The sequence below is a fragment of the Microcaecilia unicolor genome, chromosome 2, assembly GCF_901765095.1.
Source record: "Microcaecilia unicolor chromosome 2, aMicUni1.1, whole genome shotgun sequence".
Taxonomy (NCBI): Eukaryota; Metazoa; Chordata; class Amphibia; order Gymnophiona; family Siphonopidae; genus Microcaecilia; species Microcaecilia unicolor.
The window spans coordinates 512,703,728-512,726,533 of NC_044032.1; the positions used below are offsets into that span (position 1 = coordinate 512,703,728).

Sequence of the window (22,806 nt, forward strand, 5' to 3'; positions counted from 1 at the left end):
TGTATCCACTCAAAACACAGACACTTGCCAGTATCAAGCACGCGATTGAAACGCATGTGAATTCTGTTGACGACATATCCATTAGTACAACTGAACGCCTAATCATATGAAACTAAAAATAATTCTAGTAGTACTGTCATAAAAACATGCCCATGACTTCTTAAAAGCAGTAAATCTGCAGGTACTGAAAATTTGCACAGATGCACTTCCTTTATACAACACCTCTTAATTTAATACATTCAGTGTAAGCAATACAACAATCACAAAATCCAATTCTAGCTCTATAGTAACAAAAGGACTACTTATACTAAAAAAAAAGCATCACATTAAAAAGAGGCCCATTTTATAAAATGCTTAGAAAAATCATCTCATATGTTTATATCATATTATACAACTTGGAACTCATTCTTAATATAAATAGATCAACTTGAGTTCAAATAATCATCATCTCACAATATTGCTGTATTAGCACCAGCATACATAAAACTTCATCTGCATATTTAATAAATTGGACAAGGCATAGATATGTATAACTCTAAGATAAATAAAATAAAATTAATACCCTCATACTATATGCAGTACATCAATATCAAAACCCACCAGAGCCTACAATATGAAACAGTTAACTTCATTTTAAGGGAAGTGGATCTGTGCAGATTTTCAGTACCTGCAGATTTATCGCTTTTAAGAAGTTGTGGGCATGTTTTATGACAGTACTACTAGAATTTTTTAGTTTCATATGACTCTACGTTCAGTTGTGCTAAACAGATATGAAGTCACTGAAAACGCATATGTGTTTCAATTGCATGTTAAGGGATTTTAAGTATTTTCCATTTTTATTTTCTAGTAGTTACTGTTCATTTTGCGCTATTAGTTTTTATTACACTATTTGGCTCTATGTAGTTTTTAATCTTTGGAGCCTGCTAGGGTCATAGCATGAGTGAGACCTATTTAAGCACCCATTGTACACAGCGTGAGCTGTACTACGGAGACGCTGGTGAGTTGTTTTATTTGAAAGCGAAGTTGAATTATTTTTAAACTTCACTTTGGAGTTTAGCTGTTTTGTTTTTGATTGCAGCATCAGCTCCTGTTTGAAGAGTGGATATATTGTGACACTCGCTTGTGTATTGTTTGAATTAAAAGACGCTGGTACAATTTTTAGCCCTACTTTCTGATTTGAGCAAAAGATATGATCTGGAGTGGATGTGTAAAGTGGATATTTATTTTGGTTACCGAACTGTTGCCCACGTTTTAGAGGAGTGCTATAGTGTATTTTTTGGCTGTTATATTTGGTATGTTGTTTTTTGATATACCACTATTAAAAAGAAGGAACAATCCAAATTTATATTGTGGGGAAGATCATATCACATAATACACAAAAATCCCATCATCATTTTATTTAAACATTTTTTAAAGTTACATTTGTACCCCGCGCTTTCCCACTCATGGCAGGCTCAATGCGGCTTACATATACAGGTACTTATTTGTACCTGGTGCAATGGAGGGGTAAGTGACTTGCCCAGAGTCACAAGGAGCTGTGCCTGAAGTGGAAATTGAACTCAGTTCCCCAGGACCAGAGTCCACCAACCTAACCACTAGGCCACATGAACTTATATTAATATTTCAAATGTAAAATAATATAAAGCATGCTCATAGGTTCTCACAGGACTTTCACGGGCCAAAGGTCTAGCTATGTCCTTTAGTTTCAATCATTGCACACTGTTGATCATCACGTTTTTACAAGATTTCTTTTTTAAATTTTTAATGAGATCTTTATTGATATTCAAACAGGCAAGTTGAGAACAATACAACCAAAAAATACAATTCTGTACTTATATAAAGTAAAACAGTGTGTCCTTATTATAGACAATTGAGAAGTAGTGAACTTTGAACCTCAACACTTTTCAAGATGTTTTATAATATATCTTGAAACCCATCTCGCCCAACTAATCCCTCATCCCCATAGTCAAATGTCCAGGAAGGAAGAAACGAACAGGCAGCAACCACTGACAAAAATCAAATCGAACAACATGTCAGGAATGGTTCCCAGGTTATTTCCCACTTACGCAAGGTGTGTCGATGTTTTGCCAATAAGCGTTCCATGTCACATATGTACCACAATTTAGTGAGCCATTTAACCAAAGAAGGGACCGATTTCCAGTGAGCTGCCAGAGTGACTCTTGTAGCACACACAGTATGTCTTACCGAGATCTTGCGGTCTTTTAAGTCCAAGTACCTTCTTAGGAAACAAAAAATATATTGGGGACAATTGGATTTGCATGGTAGCCATTTTTGAAGTCTATGTTGGATTGCCCTCCAAAAGGCTCGGGCTTTGACACATGTCCACCAAAGATGGCCCATAGTGTCAACTTCTCCCACGTCTTCTCCAGCACAAATTGGAGGAACCAGGGAATATATGTTGTAACCAAGCTGGTGTGAGTTACAACATATATTCCCTGGTTCCTCCAATTTGTGCTGGAAAGGACGTGGGGGAAGTTGACACTAAGGGCCATCTTTGGTGGACATGTGTCAAAGCCCGAGCCTTTTGGAGGGTGATCCAACATAGACTTCAAAAATGGCTATCGTGCACAATCCAATTGTCCCTAATATATTTTTTGTTTCCTAAGAAGGTACTTGGACTTAAAAGACCGCAAGATCTCGGTAAGGCATACTGTGTGTGCTACAAGAGTCACTCTGGCAGCTCACTGGAAATCGGTCCCCCTGCTAGTGATATGCAACTTATCCTTAAAATCGAGCGTGGTACCGGAAGATTGGAGGGTGGCCAATGTAACGCCCATTTTTTAAAAAGGCTCCAGGGGAGATCCGGGAAATTATAGACCGGTGAGTCTGACGTTGGTGCCGGGGAAAATGGAGGAGGCTATTATTAAAAACAAAATTACAGAGCACATCCGAGGACGTGGATTACTGAGACCGAGTCAGCACAGCTTTTGTGTGGGGAAATCTTGCCTGACCAATTTACTTCAGTTCTTTGAAGGAGTAAACAAACATGTGGACAAAGGAGAGCCGGTTGATATTGTATATCTGGATTTTCAAAAGGCGTTTGACAAGGTACCTCAAGAAAGGCTACAGAGGAAATTGGAGGGTGTTTGGGGTAGGAGGAAATGTCCTATTGTGGATTAAAAACTGGTTGAAGGTTAGGAAACAGAGGGTGGGGTTAAATGGCAGTATTCACAATGGAGAAGGGTAGTTAGTGGGGTTCCTCAGGGGTCTGTGCTAGGGCCGCTGCTTTTTAATATAGTTATAAATGATTTAGAGATGGGAGTAACTAGCGAGGTAATTAAATTTGCTGATGACACAAGTTATTCAAAGTCGTTAAATCGCGACAGGGTTGTGAAAAATTACAAGAGGACCTTACGAGACTGGGAGACTGGGCAGCTAAATGGCAGATGACGTTTAATGTGAGCAAGTGCAAGGTGATGCATATGGGAAAAAAGAACCCGAATTATAACTACGTCATGCAAGGTTCCACGTTAGGAGTTACGGACCAAGAAAGGGATCTGGGTGTCGTCGTCGATAACACACTGAAACCTTCTGCTCAGTGTTTTGCTGCGGCTAGGAAAGCGAATAGAATGTTGGGTATTATTAGGAAAGGTATGGAAAACAGGTGTGAGGATGTTATAATGCCGTTGTATCGCTCCATGGTGCGACCGCACCTTGAGTATTGTGTTCAATTCTGGTCGCCGCATCTCAAGAAAGATATAGTAGAATTGGAAAAGGTGCAGCGAAGGGCGACTAAAATGATAGCGGGGATGGGACGACTTCCCTATGAGGAAAGACTAAGGAGGCTAGGGATATTCAGCTTGGAGAAGAGAGGGGAGACATGATAGAGGTATATAAAATAATGAGTGGAGTGGAACAGGTGGATGTGAAGCGTCTGTTCATGCTTTCCAAAAATACTAGGACTAGGGGGCATGCGATGAAACTACAGTGTAGTAAATTTAAAACAAATCGGAGAAACTTTTTTTCTTCACCCAACGTGTAATTAAACTCTGGAATTCGTTGCTGGAGAAAGTGGTGAAGGCGGTTAGCTTAGCAGAGTTTAAAAAGGGGTTGGACGGTTTCCTAAAGGACAAGTCCATAAACCGCTACTAAACGGACTTGGAAAAATCCAAAATTCCAGGAATAACATGTATAGAATGTTTGTACGTTTGGGAAGCTTGCCAAGTGCCCTTGGCCTGGATTGGCCGCTGTCGTGGACAGGATGCTGGGCTCGATGGACCCTTGATCTTTTCCCAGTATGGGCATTACTTATGTACTTATGTACTAACAAAACATGACTTTTACAGCATTTTTTTAAAGTGGCACAAAAACTGAGATCCCCAGCAGAGCTCTTTCCAATGTTTTCCAGTCATCCTCGCTCACCACTATCCCCAGTTCAGACTGCCAGTTAAGCCAATGAAGGGTATAAAAAGGTGTCAGGGAGCAAAGATATTTATAAACACAGGTAATCAAGCCCTTAGACCTCACACAGGTCTTCTAAAAAGGAATCATCTTGCGTTACCGGGAATGAATAGCATGTGTAGAAAGAAAATGAGACAATTGAAGGTAAGCAAAGTAATAAGGTGTGATAGCTTCTGGACAAATATTAGTATTCTGAGAATAAAAAGTCTCTTAGAAAACCTGGAATTGTTGTCGGATCTGGGATGACAGTTAACATTTGGGCTGATCTGTCCCCTGTGTGAAGAACAGTTCGATTAGCACGCGCAGCCCTGAGCCTCAAGGCTAATTAGTGACCCATTTTGTTAGTAAACTCATAATGATGTAATTTTTGACACGATTGCAAGTGCCTTAACTGCTCCGAGTAGATGTCGTTCAACTGCAGTTTGGCTGCTTGAAGTTCATGGAGTACTTCAATTGAACCTGTAACTTTATGGCATTCCTCCAAATGTCTTATAGTATCCATACAATGAGATACCTGTTGTTGCTGTAGACTGGTACGCTTACTTGCTTGGTGCAAAAAATAACCCCTAGAGACCACCTTCAAAGCATCCCAAATCATTCCCATCGTGGGCCCAGATCTCAAGTTTACATCTAAGTACTCTTTGAGAAGCAACCAATATCCCCTTAATATTTTAGCATCTTGCTGCAACCATGTATTCAAGATCCATCATTGGTCCTTGTCCTCATCGAGCAAATTAGAAACAGTGATCCAAACTAGAGCTTGATCAGAAAGTGTTATACTGCCAATACCAGACGAGCTCCTGCTGCTATTTGAGTATCCATCAAAAGAGAATCTATACAAGAGTATATGTCATGTGTAGTCACAAACTCTAGGATGAGCAACACATCATACATCAGTAAGACCTAGTAAGTTAGAAAAGGAGGACAGTGCGGCTGATAGCTTAAAACTGGAGCTAGATACACACCCTGAACGATCCAAAGTTGGATTGAAAATAGCATTGAAATCACCTCCCACTATCAATTTACCTTTAAGAAAGGGAGATAGAGCTTCACACAATTTTATATAAAAGGAATCCTAATGTTCATTAGGAGTGTAAATGGAGACAAGAGTAGCCTCTACTTGGTCCAGGAGAAGATATAAAAATAATGTTATATAAACCTCAATAAACAAATTTGAACATTAAAAAAAAAAAATAAGTAACGCCCATCCAGGTCTCGCTTTGTCTTGATCACCTGTATTTGACGGGAAGAGTGCAACAGAATAGCAACACCTTTTTTTCTTTTTATTTCCCACTGCTGATGCACAGTACACAATAGGGAAATGAGGAAGAGAGAAGAATTTTTTATGAACTTGCTGAAGATGGGTTTCATGCAAAAATACCACTTGCCATTTTAAATGTAACAATTCTTTAAACCGCTTTTGACATTTTTGAGGTGAGTTCAGCCCCTTCACATTATAAGATACCAATTTTAATTCAGAACACATTTGAGTAGATACAAAAAGAAAGCGTTAGCGAAAGTCTCCCAATCCTGGACAGGAAGAAATTACACATATCCCTCAACAGGAAGGTCATCCCAAAACCCAACATCCCCCCAATTTAACACAAACAGCAGACCAGAAAGTTGGCCTGAATGGGATTCAGAGTACCCGACTCACACAAACAGCCCCAAGCACCCCTGCAGCCCCCCAACACACACATGATCCAATTAAATACAAACCATAATATCAAGAATCCCCCCCCCCACATCCATGGCCAACTACCTTTCACACTTACATCCTTCTAGACACATCTTCCTACCACACTACTCCGAAAAGGGCACTCATATTATTCCAGATATCAATTATACAGAGCAGTGTCACAGACTATACAGATACCGTAAAGCATCCAGAAAAGTACTCCAACATATCAAATATACATCCTCATTTATACAGGAGCCTTAGCAGCCTCTATGGGAACAGTCTTCTTGGACTTCTCTGGCACCCGTTGCCACTTCTGAATCTTTGCTCTAGTTACAGGAGCAACAGAGTAGCCCGGAGGGGAGGTTGTTGCAGCTAAACCAGCAAGGTGCAGCAGCTTCCATGCTGTGGCCAAGGACTGAACCCTGTGCTGTTTACCTTGTAAGAGGAAAGGGAAACCCCAGCAATATGGAATCTTCTCGTTCAGCAATATGTCCAAGACTGGCTTCATTAAACGCCACTGGGACAAGGTGAATAGAGAAAGATCCTGGAAAACTGAAAGCATTATTGTAATCTAAATGTGACTCTTGCCGTGCCCATTGTACCACATGTTCCTTGTCCACATAGTTGGCAAATCATGCAATGATATCTCTGGGTTAGTTATTGGAGTGGGGCCCCAAGGCACGATGGGCTCTTTCCAGAGCTAATGGTGCATCAGAAGTGTCCAATCCCAACAGCTTACAGCACAGGAAGTGAACGAGGTGGGAACATTCTCAGTTGGACCGCCCTCAGGAATACCCCGAAAGCGCAGATTTTTTTGGTGTCCAAGATTCTCCAAATTGTCGAGTCTATAGAGGAGCTCCTCATTTTGCTTCGTTAGTTGCTGAGTACAGGAAGTTAGCTGCAATCAAATCTGCATGCTCATCAAGTTTAAGTTCCACTTCTTCCATGCGCCCTCCCAACTCCCGCATATCAGAGCTCCGTGTCGCCATTTGTGCCAAAATCATCTCTTTAGAGGACTTGATTTCAGAATGAGTCTCCAGCAGCCACTGTTGCAACTTCTTAGAAATACCCCGCCGAGTCGGGAGTGAGCAATTTTCAGCTAAGGATAGCACGGAGTCAGAGTCCAATAGAGAATCGGGGCCTGAGGACTCGTGGCTCAGCGAAACCTTTGCTGTGGTCCGAACCGAGGATGCTCCCTGGCCTTTTTTGCTGAAAGAGACGCCTTGCTCATGTTCAAACAGGTTCTCCAGTATGCTTGCGACCAAGTAAGTCACTATATTCCAAGATGGAGCAGGATTATGCTAGTAATAGTGTGGTAGAGGCAGGAGCAGAGAGGATAGGCAGCCATTCAGAGCGGTGACATCACTTCCATCTCTTCAAGATGTTTTTTCTTTTCATTTAAGTGCTCTGAGTGCTTCAAACTAGTAAAAAATATATTTAAAAAATTATCTTGCAGAACAACGTAGGTCATGTGGGTGAACACTTTAAGGTACCCGAACAGCCGCATGTTGAAAGAGTGATTAATTGGGTCTCTTGAGACAGCTTTTCATTGCGAAACATGGTCCATATGAAATGATTGAAACTAAAAAATGTTTAGTACTCTAATACATTTGTTAGAAAAATATAAATTTTGTTTGAAGTGAGACATTCATTAAATACTTCCTCTTGTTCTATTACAGGATGTTTCAGAGCTAAGAAATGAATTACAAAGGAAAGAAGCTCTTATTCAGAAACATTTAAGTAAACTGAGAAATTGGCAACAGGTCCTTGAAGACGTCAGTGTGCAGCACAAAAAATCTACAGAAATACCTCAAGGACCACTAGCCTACCTTGAACAGGCTTCTGCTAATCTTCCTGCTCCCATGAAACCAACGTGATGAAGAGTTCATATTAATATAGTCTCTGAAGCAGAAGTTCTGGAAATTTTCAACATGTTTAATTATAGGATTGATTGACTTCATAGATGTGATATACAGTTGCCAAGTTGCTGGATAAATCCTCTCAGCATGCTCAGCAATGTTTGGAACAGTTGACTTGTCAGTAATCTAATTGGGAGTTTTTGCATTTTCAGGTAGATAGTGCCAAGGGACACACCAACTATGTGCTCATGTAAAATTATTAGCCAGAACATTTAAGAGTATTTTACCGTGCTGTATATTATATGCTATATAAAGATATGGAATATGAGCACGGTAGTTTTCAGATATAGCCAGAGTCCATAGTGAACATAGTTCATTGTAGTGTTTTGACTTTTTTTCTCTGCCGTACTTCATACAGATAGTTAGAATCCACCTTGTTATGCTGATTGACTACAAAAACTACACTATCACAGGATCCATCGTAATCCACAAACTTCAGTTTTTAAAATAAATATAAAATAAACTTTTATCGCACTTCTAGATCACAGAGGTGGGTAATACCTTTTTTATACAAGTAAATTGCCATAGAACTGGGCTGAATCGTAGCTGAATTTGTCAGTTTCTTTAGCAGAAGAAAATGTAATAAACAATTTTATGGCTTAGAGTTTTTGCAAAACTATTACCAAAGTTGCTGATGACCCATGCAGTTTGCCCAGTAAGATTGTTGGGGTTGTATCTGCTGTTAGTGCAGGCTATTTGCCCCATGATTTCATAGATGTGCCTAAGTAATTTCACAGCCATTTTGAGCTGAAGTGGTCTAATTGTGCTTTCTATCCTCCTTCCCTTTAAGAGATCTATTGAGTATATTCCATGTCTTGGTTTAAATTCTCCTACAGTTTTTGTTTCAACCACCTCTTTTGGGAGGGCATCTAGATATTCACCACCCTTTTTATGAAAAACATTTGTGATGGGGAGGAAGTGACATTACCTTATATGGTGGATATATGAATCGAGAGCTCTGCCTGTGAGACCAAAGAAATGCTGCAATCCACAGTTACCAGGAGGTAAATGATCACCCAGATACCACCTTGGGAGCAGTACAGTCCCAGTGTACAAGAAAAGAATGGCAACACAGCAAAAAAAAAAAAAAAAAGCCAAATTTAAGGAATACTCTTACGTGAGGGAAGGGTCTCAGGACTTGGACACTATCACAGAGGTAGAAGCATGTATTAGCGATGCATCTGGTGAGTCAATGCAAAAGAGCAAAGGAAACAGGAAATGAGGGCGGGACCAGAGGCAGAGCTGAGATAGAAGGGAAGGCAGGCTGAAGCGCCGTGCCTGCTCGTCTTTCACTGCTGCCGCCGGACCCCGAGGTAAGAACTTTTACATTCTGGGTGGCATGCAGGAAGGTGAGGGGCAGGCGTAGGACTGGGAGAAGAGGAGGCCAACACAGGTCGGGCTGCCACTCGGAGGGGAGGGAGGGAGGGAGGCATGGGGGTCTGGAATTCAGAGGAGAGGGAGGGGGGCCTGGGAGGGGAGGGGAGGGGGGGGGGGCAATTCTCCTGTGATTCTGTCTTCACCACCAATGTTTTGTGGCTGGCTGTTGCTGGCTTCCCTTCCCTCTCACTGATCCGCCCTCTGATGTCATCACGTTTAGATGCGTGGGTGGACCAATGGGAATTGTGTTACAAACCCAGGCATCCAGACGTAGAACGTTGGAGGTGCAAATTATTATATAGGGTGTGTTAAAGAAAGGCACAGTGCAAATGATTTCAAGGCTTGAGGTCTTAGAAAATATAATGCTAAGAAGTAACCAATGCATTAGAGGAATGCCTGAACTCCCAAAATATATGAGCTATAATGTGGTAGTGATGCAAATCTGAAAAAAAAAAAAAAAAACATCCAGGCCAGTCTCAAGTGCCAGTGCTGATATTGAAATAAAGTTGGACAGAGCACATAAAACTTTGGGTCATCCTAAAAGAAATATGTGAAGGGCCATCATCATCTGTTTTCACAGTTAGGGAAGCAGCAGATTGCACTAAAGATGAGAACGATGACTGGATTTCAATGGGAAGGCTACCACGTGGTAGTCTATTTAGACCTGTTTCCTATGACTCATCAGTGGAGAAGAGAATTTAAACCCATCATACATCAACTGCAACAGGATGACCTTTAAAAGCAGGTGCTGTCACAAAAGCAAATCACCCCACTAAAAGCCTTCGAAGAAACTGTCACACAAGCGCCAACCCCCATGAGTCATTCACAGTTGTGTACAGGGGGACTACCTTTAGTCAACTAGTAATGCCTGCAAGAACAGCTTAAGCTAATGAACCATACAGAGTTAAAAGAAACTTGACCTCACTACTCTCCCAATGTAGGAATACATATGTCAATGTCTACTGAATTTATCACGCAGTAGCAGTGGAGCACCACCCAATAATTTTCTCAATATGAACAGCATTTAATTCTTCCATCTCTTGCTTGTACCCAACTGGAATCCACTCGGCGCTCAGCATTTTTGTTTCTTGTCCTTCTTTTGTGGAATTCTCTTCTGTACCTTTGCCAGAGTTGTCATTAAAATTTTTAAATTTTTGTTGAAGACTTATTTTTCACTCTTGGAACCTAGTTTTTGAGTCTGATATTGATCAAAGATTCAGACATACTCTTAGAAATGTACTGCTTATTTATTCTGTCTTTTTTTATGGCATTCTTTTCTGTCTTTTAGTTATACTTCTATGCTTTTGATTGTAAACCATTTTGGCCTGCTCATCAGAAAAGGTGGTATAATAAGTTTTATTAAACATTTATTAAGGGGCAATCTTTTCTGGAAATCCACATGACTTCCAATTTTGAGTACATTTAAACCAGACTGTTTATTAATAGCTATTCAATATTAGTTGAACACAGTATTTAGCTAACAGTGACTTCTGGTTGATTATCCTTAATAAAAAAACACAAATTGAAAATCATCATCAAATTAATAAAATTCCATACCAGAATCTTCTAAGACATTTGCTAATGGTGCTAAACAGATGTTAAAAAGGACAGGAGATAACAGGGGGGGGGGGGGGGGGCACTCCCCTTTTTAGAACATGAAACTTAAAAGAGAGAGATTCCAATAAATTCCTTCTGGATTATATTAAAAGTGATTTAAGTGGGAGGAAGTGACATCACCCGGCGGAGATGGCTGCATTTTGAAGGAGCTCCATTGGAGCCCACGCTAAAATCCACCGTGCATGGCATTAAGAGGTGGCTGAGTGGCATTAGAGGAAGGTGCAGAATCCCGAGAGAAGGCGAATATATTTCAGCAGAGATCTATAATGACATATCCCAACTGACACTGCAGAAGTGTGGAACCCTAAGGCCCTTTACAGAGCTGATGTGGAAAGGGAATATCAAATACTACTGGCTGTTCACATTTGACATACAATAACAGCAGGAGGGTGTACACAAAAAGTGACAAAAGCAAGGGGAGGTTCAGAGAATCCTAGAGATGAGAGAGTCTAGAGGGGGTGCCTCCTCCCCCCTGTGGAACCCAGGATCCAGCCACAATCGCAGCAACAAAAGGGTCAGGGACATTATGGAAGCAGGTGCCAGAGAGAGAGGCAGATGACTGAAATAGCAATCAAGCAACAGATCGGAGACATCGGATAATGGACTGCAGGATAACAGAGCCTGTTATATGCTGTTTTGGGTCATGGGGGATATGAGTTTTGAGGGTCATGATGAGGGAGGAAGGAGGGGCTGGTTTTGTGAGAGGAGGGGAGAAGATAGGACAATGGTGTACAGTTTGGAGATGGTTTAATTTATGGACGGTGTGCAGAAGGATACTTTTAGTTGTGGTATAGGGCTGTTTCTCTGTGGACTACACTTCCAAGGAGGGAGTAGTAGGAATAGGGAAGGGATGGGGAACAAGGGCTGGGTATAGGCTTATTGAATGTGAATGGATCACAAAAGTGGAGGATGGTAATGGAGGAATTTGAGTGACAGTACTATTACAGGAAACCCACTTAAGGACCAGTGATGAGGGGCTACTATGGGGGAGTACCCACAGTCGGCGGGCCTCGGACAACACAGGTGGCAATCCTTAGAAGATATCTGCAGTTTAGCATGGATAGGTCACAGAGGGTCAATGGGCAGCTATGAAAGGGGAGGTATCAGGGCCAAAAACTTACAATTTTAATGTTTATGTGCCCAACTTAAGGCAAGTGGAGTATTATAAAAGGGTGGAACAAAAGGCACTGGAATTTAGGGAAGGGGAAATTATAATGGGTGACAATTAGAACATAACCTTGGATGCTAAAATGGATCACTCGGGGGTTGGAGGGGAAGGGAGTACGCTGCACAGAAAGCAATTTTATAAAATGTTGAAGCAGCTTTATCTTATTGTATTGTATGCTTAACACACCCAGGGCACAGATCTTATACTTTTTACTCTTCAGCCCATCTGCTTTATATCAGAATTATTTTATTTGGGTAAGCAGGAACCTGTACCCCTTGGTGCAGGAGGCGGAGATAGGTGGCCGGACATTAGTGGACCATTCTCCAGTTTTGGATGTTCTACAGGTGCAGAGAAATCTATGGAAGGGAAATTTTGGAGACTAAGAGGCATTTTTGATGGAACATCGAAATCAGATTTCTGAACAGGAAAGAAGGTAATTTTGTGTTCAAAATACTATGGATGTCTTATGATTTGGATGTTTTTTTTCCATTTTCGAACAAAAAAATGTCCAAAACAGAGGAGGAGTGGCTTAATGGTTAGTGCAGCAGGCTTTGATCTTGGCAGCATGGGTTCAATTCCCACTGCTGCTCCTTGTGACTTTGGGTAAGTCAAATGCACAAACGGCATTTTTGGATAAGACATCAAAGTTTAAATTTGGACGTTTTTTGTCAAAAGTTCAAATCAGAACAGGGAAGGTCATTTTCTTAAAAAAAAAAAAAAAAACAAGAAAGCCTGTCTTTTCCTTTTGAAAATGCTGTTTGGAAAAACGTTTTGTGATTGGGATGTTTTATTTTTTGGTCCATTTTCAAACAAAAAACATCCAAATGCAAAACGTAGAAAATCCACAAGAAAATCCACACTAGAGTGAAACCATTCACATGTCCTGAGTGTGGTAAAAGCTTTGGTTGGAAAGAAAGCCTCAAGACATCAGAGAATCCACACACAGATGAAACCATTTACATGCACTGAGGAGGTAAAAGCTTCAGTTGCATTGGGACAGGTAATTAAGGAATGTACACTCTTGCTATGAAGTATGGATAAATAGCACTCTGGTATTTAGATATATGTAATGAGACCTCCTTTTCATCTATAGATCTGAATTCAAAGCCCAAATCTTAATGATAAACAATAGACAGTTTTATCATTAAATTGTAAAAAAAAAAATAGAAAGCTTGGCATCAGGTAAAATAGTGGAAAAGTGACATCCCAGGAGAGCAATGGGGCATCCTTGGGGGCACTGTAGTGGACTTTATAAAATGCTCCCAGGTACACATCTCACCATTGCTCCCTTACCTTGTCTGCTGAGCCCCCCCCCCCCAAAAAAAACCCCACTACCCCCAACTGTACACCACTACCATAGCCCTTACAGGAGCAGGGAGCACCAACATGTGGGTACAGTGGGTTTTGGAGGGCTCACAGTTTCCTCCTCAAGTGTAACAAGTAGGGGGAGGTAGAAGCCTGGGTCCACCTGTCTGCAGTGCTCTGTACCACTACTAGACTACTCCAGGCACCTGCATGCTATTCTAATGGACCCGAGTATAACATCTGAGGCTGGCAAGTAATATTTTTAATCACATTTTTGGGGGGTGAGAGGGGGATAGTGGCCACTGGGGGAGTAAGGGGAGGTGATCCCTGATTCCCTCCAGTGGTCATTTGGGGCACCTTTTATGTGGAGTAGAGTAGCTTAGTGGTTAGTGCAGCGGACTTTGATCCTGGGGAAATGGTTTCAATTCCCACTACAGCTATTCATTATAAAAACAGGTCTAGCTCAAAACATCTACGTTTTAGTCATGGACGTTTTTGTTTTGTTCCATTATGGCTGAAAGATGTCTAAGTCTTAGGAACACCCAAGTCCCGCCTTGAACACGCCCCCTTGAGATTTAGACGGACTTCAGAGAAAATGTCTAAAAAGAGGTTTCGAAAATACTGATTTGGACATTTTTGTGAGATAAACATCCAAATGCAGACGTCACTTTTTAGACGTTTTTCTCTTTTGAAAATGAGCCTTAAATGACTATAAGACAATCAGTGAGATGTAGGAAATGGGTGTTAACATCGTCTGGAATGCTTTTAAGGTGGTACTTAGGGGATGCCTGATTAAATGGAGGGTGAGGAAGAGACGTATGAAGCTTGGGGAGCAATTGAGTGCCCAGGAAAGGTTGGTAGCATTAGAAAGGCTTCACCAATTGCAAGGGGGAACAAGATGGAAAAGAAGTTGCACTACATAAGGCAGAAATTGTATGCACTTCAATTAGAACCTATAAATTTTAATATGACTTTCCTCAAACATACATTTTATGAGCAAGGTATCAAATCAAGCTGTTTATTGGCAAGGTAGTTACCTGAATAGGTATAAAGGTTAGGTGCCGAAGGCAACATTGAAGAGGTGGGCTTTGAGCAAGGATTTGAAGATGGGTAGGGAGGGGGCTTGGCGTAAGGGCTCAGGAAGTTTATTCCAAGCATAGGGTGAGGTGAGGCAGAAAGGGCAGAGCCTGGAGTTGGCGGTGGTGGAGAAGGGTACTGAGAGGAGGGATTTGCCCTGTGAGCGGAGGTTTTGGGTGGGAACGTAAGGGGAGATGAGGGTAGAGAGGTAATGAGGAGCTGCAGATTGAGTGCATTTGTAGGTAAGAAGGAGAAGCTTGAACTGTATGCGGTATCTGATCGGAAGCCAGTGAAGTGACTTGAGGAGAGGGGTGATATGAGCATATCGGTCCAGGCGGAATATAAGACGTGCAGCAGAGTTCTGAACGGATTGAAGGGGGGATAGATGGTTAAGTGGGAGGCCAGTGAGAAGTAGGTTGCAGTAGTCAAGGCGAGAGGTAATGAGAGATTGGATGAGAGTTCGGGTGGTGTGCTCAGAGAGGAAAGGGGGAATTTTGCTGATGTTAAAGAGAAAGAAGCGACAGGTCTTGGCTATCTGCTGGATATGCGCAGAAAAGGAGAGGGAGGAGTCGAAGATGACTCCGAGGTTGCGGGCAGATGAGACGGGGAGGATGAGGGTGTTATCGACTGAGATAGTGGAGGAAACGGAGAAGTGGGTTTTGGTGGAAAGACGATAAGCTCAGTCTTGGCCATGTTCAGTTTCAGGTGGCAGTTGGATATCCAGGCAGCAATGTTGGATAAGCAGGTCGATACTTTGGCCTGGGTCTCCGCAGTGATGTCTGGTGTGGAGAGATACAGCTGGTGTCGTCAGCATAAAGATGATATTGGAAACCATGAGTTGAGATCAATGAGCCCAGGGAAGAGGTGTAGATTGAAAAAAGAAGGGGTCCAAGGACAGATCCCTGGAGAACTCCCAACAGAGAGCGGGATGGGGGTGGAGGAAGATCCATGAGAATGTACTCTGAAGGTACGGTGGGAGAGATAAGAGGAGAACCAGGAGAGGACAGAGCCCTGGAATCCAAATGAGGACAGTGTGGCAAGAAGTGACTGTCAAAAGCGGCGGATAGGTCGAGGAGGATGAGGATGGAGTAGTGACCTTTGGATTTGGCAAGGAACAGGTCATTACAGACTTTAGAGAGTGCTGTTTCTGTCGAGTGTAGAGGGCAAAAACCAGATTGAAGTGGATCGAGGATGGCATGAGAGGAGAGAAAATCAAGGCAGTGGCTGTGAACGGCGCGCTCAAGTATCTTGGAGAGGAAGGGTAGGAGGGAGATGGGGCGGTAGTTGGAGGGACAGGTAGGGTCTAGTGATGGTTTTTTGAGGAGTGGTGTGACTACGGTGTGCTTGAAGGTGGAGAGAGAGAGGTTGAGGATATGACAGATGGGGAGGTGACAGTAGGAGAGATGGTGTTAAGTAAGTTGGTGGGGATGGGATCAGAGGGACAAGTGGTGCATTTCAAGGAGGAAAGAAGGTGAGCGGTTTTCTCTTCGGTGATATCAGGAAAAGAGGAGAAGGAGGCCTGGGTTGGTTGGTTGGTTGGTTGAGGGAGTGGGTTGAAGAGGAGGAGGTGGCTTGGTAGTGAACTCAAGGTTGATCTTTTGCACCTTGTCGCGGAAGTAGTCAGCCAGTGATTGAGGAGAGAGTGAGGGGGGTGGGAGTGGAGGGCACTTTGAGGAGGGAGTTAAGGGTGGCGAAGAGACGATGGGGGTTGGAGCTGAGAGAATTAGTCAATTGGGTGTAATAGTCCTGTTTGGAAAGGAATAGGGAGGACTGGAAGGAGGATAGCATGAATTTGTAATGAAGGAAATCAGTATGGGTGCAGGAGCAAAGGTAATGAATGCAAGGGGTCAGCCAGGGCTGGGGATTAGTACGCCTTGTGGGACGGGGGATGGATGGTGCGAGGGTGTCCAGAGGAGAGAGTGGCATTGTAAGCGGAGACAGCCTTGTCGACAGACTCGGAGGACATGATGGAGGGGAGGAGATTAGAAATACTAGAGGATAAAGTGGGAGGGTCAATAGCCTGGAGATTCCTGGAAGTAGTAGTTAATGTTGGGCGGGGCTGAGGGGGGGTGATGAAGTGTGAAGGTGATCAGGTGATGATCAGAGAGAGGAAGAGCTGAGGCGTATAAATTGGAGGGTGATCAGGTAGAGGAGAGGACAAGGTCAAGACAATGGCCATTTTGGTGAGTAGGGGTGGTGGAGCACAGCTGGAGGTTGAAGGAGGATGTCAGAGTGAGGAACTGAGAAGCATGAGAGTCGGATGGGTCATCAGCGTGTATGTTAAAGTCTCTGAGAATGAGGGATGGAGATGAGGGTTCAAGAAAAACGGAAAGCCAGGCATCGAAGTCAGTGAGGAAGGAAGAGAGGGATTTATCAGGGGGCGGTAAATGACTGCAACTCTGAGTGGCAGCGGATAGAATAGATGGATGGAGTGGACTTCAAAGGATGAGAAGCAGTGAGACTGCGGTAGGAGGAGGGGTTGGAAACTACAGGAGGGCGAGAGTAGTAACCCGACACCTCCTCCGCGGCCAACTGGGCGGGGAGTGTGGGAGAAAAGATAACCTCCATGGCATAGGGCCGCGACTGAGGCAGTCATCAGGGGTGAGCCAGGTTTCAGTTAGGGCGAGCAGTTGGAGGGAATGAGAGATGAAGAGATCGTGGGTGAAGGAAAGTTTGTTGCAGACCGAGTGGGCATTCCACAGGGCACATGAAAAGGAGAGGGAAGAGGGGGGAGGAGGGGAATAGAGATGAGATTGGAGACATCCCAGAATCGTTTGCATGGATAGGACGAGGACAGGTGTGGGGGACCTGGATTGGGATTGATGTCTCCCGCGGATAACAGGAGAAGGAGCAAGAGAGTGCGGAGGAGGGTGGGGGAGGTAGGGCGACGAAGACGGGATGCGCTTAGGAGGAATGGGGATGGGTTAATGGCAGGAAGGAAGTGTTGAAGGTTGAGAGCTAGGAAGGAGGAGGGGGACAGGAGAGATGGTGAGGGACGGGGGTGGGTAGGGTATTGCAGTAGTGAGCAGGACGGGAGAGGACATGGGTAGGCAGTGAGTTCTAGCAGTAGACAGCGATAGGGGGAGGGGAAAAAGATTAGGAAGGGACAGGGCAAGGAAGAGAATGTGTAAAGGGGCCATAAGTAGTGACTGAGGTGTTACGGGTGTATATGTAGTGACTGAGGTGTTAAGCAATAAATAGAGTGGGAAAGCTGGACTGGAGGCTTAAAACTGGAATGGCAGGCAGCAGGCAGGTAGGCTGGGGAAGAAGGTAGGTAGGTGTGCAGGCTTGAAGGTAGGCTGGGGAGGCAGGTAGGTAGATGTGCTGCTTGAAGGGAGGCAGGTAGTTGATGGGCAGGCAAGACGATGGGCTGAGAAGCAGGCAAGTTGATGGGCTGGCGAGCAGGTAAGTCAATGGGCTGACAAGCAGGCAGGTTGGTTGATGGGCTGACAAGCAGGCAGGTTGGTTGATGGGCTAGCAGGCAGGCAGGAAGGTAAAATCAAGGCAGGGGCTGATATGATGTGACTGGAACAAGTTGGAACAGACGGACTGGAGCGGCTGGAACGGGCGGACTAGAGCAAGCAGGAACAGATGGATTGGAACAAGCTGGAACAGACGGACAGGAACAGGCTGGAACAAGCAATGCAGATGGAATCTCCCTATTACCTAAACCGGGTATAGACCCTACTCAATGTGGCTCATATTTCACTTTTGAATGTTGATATCAAGCTTTATGGAAAACTCTTAGCCACATATTTGGCGAAGGAGATTCTAGTATTAATATATAAGGACCAGTCAGAGTTTTTCTCAATGAGACAAGCAGTTGATAATGTTAAGCAAACCCTGCAGCTTATTTGGACAATACAACAGCAAAGAGAAAAAGGCAGTTTTCATTGCGGTCGATGCAGAGAAAACATTCAACAGAGTTAGCTAGGAATATCTATGGAATGGGGGCCATGGGCATTGAAGGGTGCTTTAGAGGGGTGTATAGCAACTGTACGAGACCTAAGGCCCGGATGAAAATTATTGGCAGCCTGGCAGCAACTTTAATGTAGAATAGTGATGTTAGGGTGATACTGGCAGCAGGTCAAGAGTATGAATTATCCCTCTTTGTGGATGGCCACCTGTATGTTGCTCAACCCCGATTGACCTTCCCAGTAATTCTGGCTGAACTTCATAGGTTTGAAAAGGTGGCAGGGTTCATGGTGAACCTAGATAAAACGGAGGTCCTCAGTGTGTTCCTGACAGCTACTGAGGTGGACCAACTTTGAACCTATTCTCTCTTTAAATGGGCAGATAATTGTATTAAGTATTTGGGGGTTCATATAGGGGTAGACAGAGATCAATTGTAACAACTATGCAAGACTGTGGCGGGAAATAAATAGATTCCTTGTCATCCCAGCATATGAATCCAGAAACTCATGGGTTATGACCTGGTGGTGCCAGGTCCCTCCCACCCTCCAGCCGCTAGCTTTTTGTTCTTTTCATGACAAAAAAAAAAAAGCAAAGCTATACAGTTTTATCTGTTGTAGGTAGCTCTGCTTTAGGAGGGGGTCCAGTTTGCTCAAATCTGGCTGTTTCCTGCCAGAGGAACCGGTACCTTCACTGTTCCAGTCTGTGGGGCTCAGTTCACATTTAAAACCTTAATTACTGTTCGCTCCTACTTTTGTTTTCATCGTGTCTGCAGGGCTGAGAGTTTTCTCCGTTTCCTTGCAGGATAGTATATTGGGATCTGGGGGGGGGGGGGGGGGGGGTGTTTTTTTCTCTCTCTTGCAGCTTCAGTATCATGGTGGACACATCAGGTTGCTGCATGGGCTTCCCCTCAGAGTCTCCTCCCACTACTGCTTTGGAAGCCATTTTGGAGCCCTATGGTTTACTGCTTTCTTTAGACAACACTGTTTCTATGGCTCCAACAGCTACTTCTTCAGCAGTTTTGGCATCGGGGTCCCTGCCCAGCAAGGTTCACCCTCCTGACTCTGGCTCCCAGCTTCATTTCTCGCCTGAGTTTGTTCTGCTGATGCATCAGGCTTTTCTTATGAAAAGGTCTCTCCCACATCCTGAACTTCGAAGCAGGCTCCATGTGCTCAGTATGATTCTGCTTCAAAGAAAAGACATTTGGACCCCAGGCAGGACCTGAGTTCTGTATCTTCAGTCTCCTTTTCTCTGTGAGGGAGGTCTCTCTTCAGCTTCATTGCACTCTGGTGTCTCAGAGGTTCTGGAGGAGGGAGGACTTTTCCTGGATGAATAGATGATCCTTCAGCCGATGGATTGTTTCATAAGGAGGAATTACCTGTTTGTATCATTAAAGCCTTGGAGATCCTTAATATTTCTTCCCCTACCTCTCAGCCAGCTTCTAGCTCTAATCCTATGGTGGTAAGCACCAAAAAGCCTCCAAAGTCCTTTTCTGTTCATAAGGCTATGCGAGAATTGATCACTGTGCAGTGAGATACCCCAGATGCTAGTCTCAAGATAGCTAGACTTATGGCATGTTTGTATCCTATCTCTCCTTAGGAGTTGGAGAGGTTGAGGTTACCTAAAGTGGGTGCCTTGTTGGCAACAGTAACCAAGAAGAGAACTCTCCCATTCAAAATGTTTACATATTTTTTCCAGCCTCTATGCCAGCCTCAAATATCATACCCAGCTCCATGACAGCAGTATGCAGGTCCCTGGAGCAGTTTTAGTGGGTACAGTGCACTTCAGGCAGGCAAACCCAGGCCCATCCCCCCCTACCTGTTACACTTATGGTGGTAAATGTGAGCCCTTCAAAACCCACCATAAACCCACTGTACCCACATGTAGGTGCCCCCCTTCACCTATAAGGGCTATGGTAGTGGTGTACAGTTGTGGGGATTGGGTCTTGAGGGGGTTTTGGGGGCTCAGCACACAAGGTAAGGGAGCTATGCACCTGGGAGCAATTTCTGAAGTCCACTGCAGTGTCCCCTAGGGTGCCCGATTGGTGTCTTGGCATGTCAGAGGGACCAGTGCACTACGAATGCTGGCTCCTCCCACGACCAAAGGGTTTGGATTTGATCGTTTCTGAGATGGGTGTCCTCGGTTTCCATTATCGCCGAAAATCGGGGATGACCATCTCTAAGGTCAACCTAAATTTCGTGATTTGGGCATCCCCAACCTTATTATCGAAATGAAAGATGGACGCCCATCTTGTTTCGATAATACGGGTTTCTCCACCTCTGTCTGGGGACATCCTGCGAGGACGTCCTCAGGAAAACTTGGGCGCCCCTTTCGATTATGCCCCTCATAGTATGTTACTTACAATGTCAACACAATATGTAATAGAACATTTTAACTGACAGTGTAGGGTCTAAGCAAAGATGGAACATATAGATAGGTAAGACAGTAAGAGGAGTTAGAATATAAGGTGACTAATTTAAAGAAAGGTGCACATGAGGCCAGAGAGATGGTTAAATTGCCTGTCTTCCTCTTTTTATGATGCCTTGTAATACATGAAGGCTAACCTCTTTTCCTTTACCTTTACAGCTACTACTTTTGAGAACCAAAATAGCCTTCTTTTCCTCTTATTTTTATTTACTTCCTTAATACAAAGGTTTGTCGCCCTTGAAATAGCTCCTTTCAGTTTTGCGCACTGATTTTCTACATCCCTCAGTTGCTCCCAGCTGTGGATAACACTCTCATCTTTCCTGTCTCATCAGCTCGTAACCTTGGGGTCATCTTCAATTCCTCCCTCTCCTTCTCTGCACATATTCAACAGACTGCTAAAACCTGTCGTTTCTTTCTCTATAATATCAGCAAAATTCGCCCTTTCCTTTCTGAGCACACTACTAGAACCCTCATCCACGCTCTTATCACCTCTCGCTTAGACTATTGCAACTTGCTTCTCACAGGTCTCCCACTTAGCCATCTCTCTCCTCTTCAATCTGTTCAAAATTCTGCTGCACAACTAATATTCCGCCAGGGTCATTATGCTCATATTAGCCCTCTCCTCAAGTCAGTTCACTGACTTCCTATCCGTTTCCGCATACAGTTCAAACCAACTGCTGGAACAGTTCTTCCTATAGTTCTTGTACTTCTTTCATGAGGGATTCAATGTGCATATATCTTGCATATGAAACTAGTCCCTCACCTTTGATCAAGTATTTGGCCTGAAGAGAGGCAGAATTTATAATGTAAAATAAGTCAGTTCTTGCTGATTTAAATGAATCATCCTCTTGTTCCTAATAATGTTCACTATATGTTGAGCATGAATTATGTCTATGCTTTGGATGTTGTTCTTTTCCATCCATTTGATAATCCCTTCAATAGTTTGCAGGGTTTCAGCATCTATAACATTGACAAAATGCAATTAGCAAAACCAATGTCATCATCGTCAACATGGCGTTCATCGTCAGCAGTTTCATCGTCTGTGGCACCTTGCAATTTCTGAAGGATTTCTTCATTTTTGAGATGTTGAATTGCTTCATTTAATTTCTTTAGGTGTTTGTAAATTGAATTCTTTGGCAAGTTCATACAGTTGCTGCAATTTCTCTTTTTTGGTAGGTTTCCAGGTTCATTGTTCCATGTCTTCTTCTGTAAACTTTCAAAGCTGTAGTTTTATTTATTTATTTATTGGGATTTATTAACCGCTTTTATGAAGAGATTCACCCAAGGCAGTGTACAGCAGGTACAGTTTAACATAAAACAAATTTGTTAACAGCATAACAATTTTATTTTTATTACATTTGTACCCCGCGCTTTCCCACTCTCATAGCAGGCTCAATGCGGCTTACATATTATATACAGGTACTTATTTGTACCTGGGGCAATGGAGGGTTAAGTGACTTGCCCAGAGTCACAAGGAGCTGCCTGTGCCTGCAGTGGGAATTGAACCCAGTTTCCCAGGACCACTCTAACCACTAGGCCACTCCTCTACTCCACAATAGTAAAATAATCAAGAATAAACACAATTACAATAAATGATGTCAACCTGAAAACAGTAAATTGTACGTAATAATAGAACTACCGTGAAACAGTATAAAAAATATACACATTTAACAGCACTGGAATTCAAATACCAGAGATATAATACAATGTTAGCATAATACTAATGATACACCTAATAGGCATGCATTAGAACATACAACTAATATAGATATGATGTTAAAGACTTTCTACAATACGGCTTACCATATAGATGAGGGACCAACAACAGATATATGATGGGAAGAAGATGTGAGGTACAAAGTCAGTTGGGATAATTTGATGGTTAGCTAAAATCAAGGCAA

At 43.2% G+C, this 22,806-nt stretch overlaps 1 protein-coding gene across 1 annotated transcript in view; it reads left to right on the plus strand.

Moving 5' to 3' along the window:
- The window catches only part of MED28 (mediator complex subunit 28), a 52,472-nt gene extending 43,189 nt beyond the window's left edge, over positions 1-9,283 (plus strand). The window contains exon 4 of the mRNA XM_030192607.1: positions 7,783-9,283. Coding sequence (XP_030048467.1) covers positions 7,783-7,980 — 198 coding nt within the window. The 3' untranslated portion in view covers positions 7,981-9,283. The remainder of the gene's footprint in view (positions 1-7,782) is intronic.
- Positions 9,284-22,806: the final 13,523 nt, after the last annotated feature.